We start from the raw sequence: 9925 nt of genomic DNA, 5'->3' as shown, positions 1-9925 counted from the left end.
CTTACTCAATTAAACACACATTTTGGTGTAACAATAGTTTTAAAAAAATGTCGGCTATTGTTGAATACATGAAACAGAAGTAAAAAAAAAAGAAAAGAGCCATACCATATGAAGGCAAGATAGAACAGTGTGTTCTGGTACAGACTTGTTTGTCTGCTGCACTGGAGTGAACACTGTAAGAGAGACAAGTGGACAGACACTGCAGACAAACAGAAAGACTGGTCAACAGGAAAATGGGCTGATCAAAACACCTGTTTTTAGAACCAGGAAAGGTATGCTTCCATCTTTCCCAAATGAACACACAGAGATTAGATTTATTAACTCATTTAGACAAACATAATTAAACCCAGATATAGACACCTGAACTGAGCATTTATATCACTGTGAATAAAATGAGGGCAGACAGAGTATGTGATCCACACACACCATGTATTATTCTTTCTTTTTTGTATTTATTTTCCTTTGTACACATTCAGAATTGTAAAGATAATTTCCTCAGTCCAGATATAAGCACAGAAAATTAGTATCCTGGGGTAAATAAACAGGATTTCACTTTCACTTTATTCTTTCAAGTGGAATAGAGAATGAGATGCAGACTGCCCTGCTGGTTATATCACGTTCAGTGTAACCCGGCTCTGTGGACAGGCCCACAGGCTTCCACTGCCTACTACAGCTACACCCTTGACTTCAAGGCAGGCATTAAAATGGAGTCGTGGTGGTGGTGGTGGGTGGATTATGGGGTTGACGGAGGCGGTATGGAGTGTGTATGTGTGTGTGCGGGTCTTTGGGGTGGGGGATGCTTTAGTTTAACCCTGTATTTTCTGCAACCACTGACAAAACGTTGCCTTTTATTTCTATTTCCTTTCCCCACAATAGTTGAAGTACTTAAATCAATGTAAAAGTGTGATTCAGTTAAACACTTTTGTAAAAACATGTTCCTCATTCATGCACTTTAATTAACACAAAATATGCGTCATTGGATGTCCTTGTAGATTCCCATTCCTACAGGGAAGTCTCCTCTGTTCTTTTCCATAGGAGAAATAGCCTATTGGCTTAATTCAAGCCAGATCTGATATATATTGCTGTATACTGAGTTCACCTGCAAACCGGCAGACAGCGCTTTCTGTTTGAGCCGGTACATCTCCGTGCGTAAAAATGTTGTCCTAGGTGCCTCGGTGCGTCAGGTGCAGCTCATTTCCTTAATGCAAATGAGACAGTCACTGAGTGCTCTCACACTCTCACCTCCAGTAGTACCTTGCCCTCAGGACCGACCAGTAGCCGCCTCTGCTCCTTTAAGGCAATGAGGAATTAAAGCGTCTGCAGGGGCAGGGAGAGGGTTATTCTGTGTAATGCTCAGAGAGTCAGTGTGGTGCGATTAGAGAGCGGCAGCGGGGAAGATGCGCTTGCTCGCCTCTTGCTGGACGCACAGAGGCGATGAAGATGATCTGACTTCGGAGTCTCAGAAAAAAACCTGTTTTTCATTCTTATTCTACCACCCTCTCCCCTATGTTTGCTTCTTTGCTCTTTTAGTTAAATAACATTTAAATGTTTTCCTCCCCAAGGGTGATCCGTCAGTCTTTTATTTAAGAAATCGGAGCTTCTGACATTTTGTTTTTAAAGATTTAGTTTAGCCATTTTTTTTTTTGCATTCATTTTTTTGTTTCAGGATCCGCTCGTACCCGGCTCTGACTCAGCATCACACACACCTGGGCTTCACCCCTTCAGCATCCTTTTGAATAACAGGGAGAAGCAGCAAGACGCGGAGCAGAGGAGGAGAGTCTGAGCACAGCTCTCCCCAAGACATTCACAGAGGCTCATTTATGTTCCAAGCGCAAAGAGAGGGCTCAGAAAAAAACACCAAGAGTGTAACGAAAAAGTAGATAAGGAGATATTAAAAGTAGAGGCTTGGACCGGTTTGCTTTAAGACAGTGGCAAATGTTTAACCTTACCCCAAGCGCACAGAAGAGAGAGCCAGGGAGGCACCGGTCGGAGGAAGAAGAGAAAGCATAGCTTGGGGGGGATTGAACGGAGCAGGGCATGTGGATATTGGCTTTTATCTTTTTCCAGAGCATCTTGAATGGTAAGTTTCACCGGCTCGTCTTTTTATTATTTTTTTTATTAGTGCTCATTACCTACTGCAGAAGGCAAATCACTGGTGGACAGCTAAGTGACTGGAGAGGGAGGATGGAGGTCACCTGTGACCCACATGAAATGGATTTTATATGGTTGTCAAAAGGCTGACACCCTTGATAGAGGGAGAGAGACGGGCGAGGCATGAATTGCGTTTTAAATCCTTCAAGCTCAAACCAATAGATAAATCTCTGGCCTTCAGATGTACATCCTGAGCCAGATGAAATAAAACGGATAAATTATGTTTGTTTGGGCCTGTATTTAATTAATTGGTTTGATTGTATTGGTTGGATGTGATTTTATAGGTTCAAGTTTTAATTGTTTTTATCCAATTTTTGGAAATTTTGTTTGCATCCAATTAAAATAATTTGTTCTTGTTTTTAGTTGATGCCTAACGATGCTTATTCTGTCACAACCATGTTCCACTGTGGCTCTTAGTAATAAGTGACGTATTTGATATAATGGACATTTGATTTAACCCCTTCACCCTCCCTCACAGAGAGCATGTTTTTCAAAGTTCAAAGTGGCCTAAATCAATATAATGCATTAAAATGATCAATTTATACACATATTTAAGAATCAGTAATTCATATTTTCATTTCGAACATATTTGATGTAAAATATTCAATTGTATATATGGCTCTGTCAGAATGTTTCCAACATCTCTACATCCAGTTTTGGCACACATTTGCAGCTTTATGTTATTTACCTTTAAATATAGTTTGTAGAGAGAAAATTAGCACCATTCTTACACATTGTTTGTGTTAGTTATAAAAAAAAAAAAGTAATGTTTTTAATGAGACGCATTCCACAGTTCCATTTGTCAGGATATGCAAAAGTAGTTCACAAACACACAAAAAATGTGAAATAAATTTTCCATTCAAATAGCTGAAAGTCCCATTCTCCATTCAAATACTGTATTCAAACACCCAGATTTGGTTGTGCGTCTTGTCTGTGTTTTCTTGTACACATGTGTATTTGCGTGAGTGCACAAATGCACCAGTGTACCAATGCACACATGCATGCGGCTGACACCGTGCACGCATATTTGTGTGCTCATATAGTGTATCTATAATCAATAGCAGAAAATTGATACAGTTTATTGCATTCACTTATTGGCCAGAGTCCCTACTACAGGGAGGGATTATGGCTGACTGGGTGTGTACGAAAACAGGGGAAGAAAAAAGGAGAGTCGAAAAAGGAGAGGTAGAAGGAAAAGAAAATGTCTGTAAGAAAACACATCAGGGTAACAAGATGGGGGCATACTGAAACAAAATCAAGCCCGCGGTTGGCTGCATTTCTATTAAAGGGTCAAGAAAAGCTGAATTCACAAAGCAAAAATTTGGGAAGTGGAGATTTACAGGTATGAATACATTAAACCACATCGACCGGCTATGATATGATATGGTGTGTCCCCAAAATGGATTTTCCCTTCTGGCTGGGATGATAAAATAAGGCTTCGAAATGGATTTTTGTTTCTGTGCCGTCGCTTTTTCAGTGCTGAGGCAACCCTCAGTCGGTACCATTTATTGACATTGACTCCATATAAAATGGTATCTCCCTCAGCCCAGCTTGTGCTGAAACTCATAAAGGAACAATAAGGAATCCTCATTAATCATAATCATTTGACTCTGACATTAGATCAACTGCCATGCAAGATTGTGTCCGTTTATTGCATAAGGGATTATTGAGGAGGCCTGTGGCAAACAACTGATAGGGATTAAGCAGTAGACAGCATTGGGTGCAGACATTACACTTTTTGTGTTTGTCATTTGCACTGCAATCATGGAGCTTTTGTCACTTGCTGTTTGCGTTGTCATTTTATTTGATTTCTCCATCACTGTGCAGGAGCAGAGCTATATGACTCTGTCCTCTGCGGTTGGATGTTTTGTTGATTATCATGAAAATGAGGTGTTCATCGGCTGAGCAGGCGTTGTCAGAATGAATGAATGACCTTGTAGATAGAAGCCCGCACAGCAATTGGATTGCAGACAATTCTTGCTGTTTCAGAGTTAGGCCTATCACATGCTCGCTGGCCTGTCTCTATGGTAACCTCCTTAATGGGTGTCAGGGGCTGCGTCCGAAAACGTTCACCCATTCACTCTTCACGAGATGTGTTGTTGTCTGGTGGCAAAAAACAACATCAGACACTCTTCAGATCATTGATAATCCACGGTGGTTATTGGTTAGTGTCTGCTGCTTGTTTACTACTTTCTGCATTGCATGGTGGGATCATTTTTGTCCACTATGTCGGATATAATAATGCTTCTAAGACAAATCGGACACCACTACAAAATGGCAGACCCAGGAAATAGTGGACTATATAGTGAATGATTCAGCACGTGGAATTGGGATTTTGGCTCTTGTCACAAACTGAGTTGACCCAGATGTACTTGATTAGGAGCTAATCACATCCTGTTACATCATTGTGTCCATAGGTGATAAGTGGCCAAATGGCAACCAAGCCTGACTTCAGGGTTTTCTTTTCCGCATTGCATTGTGGTCATGTCACTGTACTTATGTCCGCTTAATTAACTCAGCAACCGATTGAAAAACAAAAAAGGACAACACACACCTGCACAATGTTCACAAAATGTCAAATTTTAATTGCTTTCATCGTGGAAATCATTGCAATTGATTCATCGTTGCAAGTTATATCAAAAGGAAGCAAAAGACAACCACCTTCCTTAGATTACTCTTCTGTCATATTCCAGACATTCAAAAAAGCTTTTAAAAATGTTATATCTGACATGTTCAACAGCCAACAGGCACATTTATTTCTTGTATTCTATTTAATACTTTATGCTTTTGCTATTTCCTGTACCTATGAAAGAATCTATAAATCCAGTCATCAGTAAAGGAGAGGAAACATATTAAATATTTCTCCCTGAAAGCTGCCTCTAGGCAAAACCACAGCAAGCTAAACTGGCCTATTCAAATTCTCATTGCAAAGATATAACGAGACAAGGCTTCTCGCACAGTCCCCACGAAGGCTGCAATGATTTGTAGCCCTGCACGCAGCTTAACCTGATGCTCATGACTTAAAAGGACTTATCTCGTACATCTTCAATAAATGAACATTTACGCAGAGGTCAGAGGATCACGTAATCAAAATTTTATCTCAATTAGCTGTGACATTTCTCGTGGTAACGGCAAGTCCTCTCTGAAATAAGGAAGCTCTTCCAAAGCATCTAGCCGTGTAGCTTACAGTACAGTAAATAGCTGCCAACATCAGTTAGCCTGCCAATTTTACATGACCCCACATTATTAGCAACCTGAAACACTGGATGAAAATGCTACAGGGACTGGAGTGGATAGATAGATTGAACTTGGCTGCGAGTAGAACGGGGGAACCGGGTTTTTGCATGGCAATAAATCTACATGAAGGCAATGAAGGCAGTGCAGTGATGAGACCCCCATTTGTTGGCGCTGCAAGGTGATTCTCAAGCCTGTGTGAAGATGTCCAAAGAGGTGGCCATTCACAGGCTCCGTAAGCCAAAGGGGAGTGAAACCTGACTGGCTGTACGTTTAACAGCCATTAGTCTGTTTACTAATTACCAATTAGGGTTTGGTTGCAGAAGCGGTATCACGGCTCATGAAATTAAATTACCCCATGAAAACACGTAGCGTAGTCAAGTGATAGATCATCTTGTGCCGCCTTACTCTGATATGAATATCTAATGGGCTAAATTAAGTTTACAAACCCACTTAACTCTTGCACACTTGTGTGAGTTATAAGAGGATTTGTTGGGTTACATTCTGAACTCTGTGTGTGATTTCAGTTGAAAAGGCTGCTAATGTTGGGTAATGGATACCCTGATGTGTGATCATAATAGATATCCCCTGTATAATGAGGGCTACTCTACTGTACCCTACCTCCTCGAGCCTGTCTAGCTCTCTAATTAGGAGCAAGCTTTGGCGACTGGTGTGTGTGTGTGTGTGTGTGTGTGTGTGTGTGTGTGTGTGTGTGTGTGTGTGTGTGTGTGTGTGTGCTGCGTTTCACCCAATGTAAAATCTAATTACCGATCACACTGTGTCTGTCTGGATTCCACTGAATCAGAGGTGTAATTGTGCAAGCCCGCGTGTAAATGTCTCTTGCATTAAAATGTTAACGATATCATTTAGCATCTGCAGGGAAGAGCAGAAAAACCCTCAGCACCCAGATAGGTGTTTGATCATGCGTGCAAAGTGAGGGTGTAGTACATCTGGCGGGGGTTTCCCTCTCAGACAGGGTTCTCAGTAGTGAGGATGTTTTTAATTCACTCAGCACCTGTCAAAGTGACATGTTATATTACTGTGCTGCATTGCACAGGTACTGTAGAGGAGGAACAGGTGTAAAAGCTTTATTTGACAGTTTAAAACAGACTAAGTCAAGAATGAGGCACTTTTGCACGATTCTATCTTTCAAAGATTTCAGGAAGAAGAGCTTAGAAGTTTAGAAAATGCCTACTTAAGACATGAGAGATCTTGACCTACAACTTTCTGCAAAACAGTCCCTCAACTCTTTCATTTACCCAAAACTCAAGACTGTTATGTCAAGATGTATAGCCTGGTGTTGATCCATTTAATAAGAATGACTGACTAACCCTGCATGCAATGCTTGCTTAATCTATTGTTACTGAAATTAATTTATGGTATGTAGTGCTTCTTGTTTTGTTCTAACTGTAACAATGTCAAGATTGTGGCCAACCATTAAAAGGTCTGTACTGAGAATACAAAAGTTACAAAGCTTCAGTATCATTAGATTGAATAACACACTACTTACTTATATTCCACAGAAAACAACTTAATAGCAGTTAAAAACACTGTGACACAGGTTGATTATGTTAGGCTGAATTAGGGGTTGGTGATATGGATACAGTCCTCCATCATGGTGCATGGTTTATTTATGTTATCAGTACATACTGTATTGTGAGATAATACATTTTCAGTCTTCAGTTGAGAAAATGTGTACATCCAGAGATATTAAAGGGAAAGGAACATGGCAAAATCTCTGGTGGTTGACAAATATATATCGTTTCATGGTGTATTTCATCATATTGCCCCTGCCCCTAGGTTGAATTTATCATCTATAAAAGAGGTCAGGCCAACAGGACTTTAATATGTGAATTTTCAAATCAACATGAGACAACTCACAGAGCTCCAAAGAGTCCAAATCACCTGAGCCCTATCTGCAGGTGCATCGGTAAACTAACCGACAGGGATATGATTGACAGAATATAGGGGGTTGATAAATGCTGATATGACCCTTATAATGCCTTCTTTCTATTTTTTGCAGTGATGATGAGTTCACTTCAAAGTTCAAGTCATTTTCTTTATTTTGTCTTTCTGCTGTATAAGTAGATGCTTTAAATATGCAGCATTATAATGTTGCATAATGCTGCATGAGCTTTTGTAATTAAATCACACAACATTTAAAGTAGTCTGCAGTCAGTCATGATTACAATCAGAGCACCTGGTTAAGGTTAGGGAAAGATAGTGGTTAAATATTGAAAAGTCAACAGTGACTTAAAGTATGCGACAGTATTGCAGTTACATTTAACCAAAACCACAAGCTTTTCCTAAACTTAACCAAAACCCTTTCGTTATCTAAACCTAACCCCCCCGCAGGACTCAAGATGAATGCGCCGGTATGTCATGTGCTTTGTCCACCATCCACCCTGACCACCTTCCTACGAATTCAGCACAGTACATAAATGTAGCACTTCATTCAATAGAAGAAACTTTGTCACTGTCAATCTGGCCACCAATTACTTCGCCATTGAAACGTAACAGGCAAAACAAATTAGTACTATATAAATGTAATTTCTAGGAGACTGGGTTGCTTGTGAATTGTCTTACATTTAAGCTTCTGGATAGAGCGTAGAGTTTGTGCATGCACACAAGAACCTGTAGTCCATGCAGTGTACCCTCTGCTGGGTGTGTGTGTGTGTGTGTTGTACACTGTGCACTAGGCCCACAGTCCTTGTGGTGAGCTCCCCACCAGAGCTTTTGTTCATTGTGGAAGACAGGTGGCGGAGGTGTGATGAGTTTGCTATCCATCACCCACCAAGACAAACATTCAGCCTGGACCTCATAAATACTGCCTCTTAATCCAGTCCTCCACATACCAGGGCCAGTCTTTGAACTCTGAGGCCCAAGGCTGAATTGATCCCTGCGACTCTGGCCTGGGCATGATGCATGTGCCTGATGTATTGTGGCTCACTAACATGTCTACCACTCTGTCTTTTTCTCTTTCATGCTGCCTTTGAGCTTTGCTTTCTCCTCTCATATTTCATGGATTTCTCTTATTTATGCTGACCTTTTTAAAAAAAAATAATCATACAGCATGTCTCTTCGACCTCTCTGCAGTTTCCCAACCATATATTTTACATCCACATCTCAATCAGATTATTCAAGACTGCATTTCCAGGAGATATTTCACCCTCAAGTCTGCCCATGTTTCTGATGCTCCACAGTCTGAATATTAAAGTAGGCTGTGGGATAACAGAGGAGGCAAAGCTGGATAGACAGAGTGACAGAAAGACAAATGGGTCCAGCTTGGTTTCTTGACACTGCTCTTTATTTTTAAGCCTGGCACAGATGCTAAGATTTAAGACCAAGTTAGTGGCGGTTATTTTTAGCCAGCCATTTTTAAAGCGCTGCCATCTTGTTGGAGTTGAGGTAAGGTGTGTGAGAGTGTGTGTATGTGTATGTGAGATGTGTAAAGTGGGTGCTTTATTGTGTATTTGCGGGCCAGTGCCTATATATGTGGGGAGGCAGAGGGGTTTACAGAGTGTGTGTTCTTGTGTGCATATGTACTTGCCTGTGTGTGTGCATTTAATTGGAGAGCTGGGTTAGGGTGTGACATGGAGTGGAGCCACAGGAGTCTGATTTATGTCCTTCTAGCCACTCATCGATCCCCCGGCCCGGTGTGAGACTGAGTGCATTGTCAATAATCTTAGCACTTTGTGGTATTCCTAGAATTCCCAGGCCTCCTCTGCTCAGACCAAGGTGTGATGCTGCAGTAAGCCATCTTGTCCGAGATCAAATAAGAGGGCACAGGGCCTGGCAGCAGTGCATTTGATTGTAGGGTAGTCTAGTAGTGAATAGATCATTTTGCAGTGGCTGCGCTGTTGAAGGAAATAGAGAATTGGATGCATTGTTCATAAAAAGGGAGGTAATTTGGACAGAGCCCTGCATGGATCCCTAGAAGCATGTAGCTGTTTACATGTTGCTAAGTGTCCCCATAGACTGTTGCCAGGATGAGGTCTATTATGTGTTGCTCTGTGTCTCTCTATCTAGACCATCCATCCCCACAAGTGATTATGCTAATTAGTGTTTGATCAGATGATTAAATTAAAACTCGATTCATCCAAAGTACTAAATGCTCAGAATACATTTGTGTCTGCTTGGCTGCCTGGCTTCACACGGCACGAGTCCCCCGGTGGCCCAGCCACAGGAGCAAAGGATGACCAGAGTGGAGAGAAGACGAGAGGAAAGGGAAGAAACGTACAAAAATGCCCCTCTTTTTTATTCAGGCAGTGGCACAGAGAGAAGGAGGGTTGTAATAAAGCAAGCCAGGGGGCTGAGGAAGAGAGGAGGAGAGATGGAGAGAAACAAGGAAAAGGAGAAAAAAAGCTTGTGTGTGTGTGTGTGATGGGGGGGTACTGAAAGGAGCCTTGCTGTGGTCCCGTAAGTGTTGAATAAACATGCTTGGTTTAGGGAAATGGCTGCAATAAATGTTTAATATGATAAGTCCATAAAGACGGTTAAATGAGTCTGGAGTATTAAAATGAGCATGGCACGCAGCAGT

At 41.3% G+C, this 9925-nt stretch overlaps 1 protein-coding gene across 4 annotated transcripts in view; it reads left to right on the top strand.

Moving 5' to 3' along the window:
* The first annotated feature begins 1214 nt into the window (after window positions 1-1214).
* The window catches only part of dscamb (Down syndrome cell adhesion molecule b), a 125890-nt gene continuing 117179 nt past the window's right edge, over window positions 1215-9925 (top strand). For 2 of the 4 annotated variants that reach the window (XM_044201702.1, XM_044201703.1), the window contains exon 1: window positions 1217-2080. In XM_044201702.1, coding sequence (XP_044057637.1) covers window positions 2038-2080 — 43 coding nt within the window. In that variant the 5' untranslated portion in view covers window positions 1217-2037. Of the gene's footprint in view, window positions 2081-9925 lie in introns of all 4 variants that reach the window. The other 2 variants (XM_044201701.1, XM_044201704.1) reach the window with 2 other exon arrangements.

This window comes from Siniperca chuatsi, linkage group LG7, assembly GCF_020085105.1.
Source record: "Siniperca chuatsi isolate FFG_IHB_CAS linkage group LG7, ASM2008510v1, whole genome shotgun sequence".
NCBI classification, from domain to species: domain Eukaryota; kingdom Metazoa; phylum Chordata; class Actinopteri; order Centrarchiformes; family Sinipercidae; genus Siniperca; species Siniperca chuatsi.
This window is presented reverse-complemented; position numbering and strand designations above follow the sequence as displayed.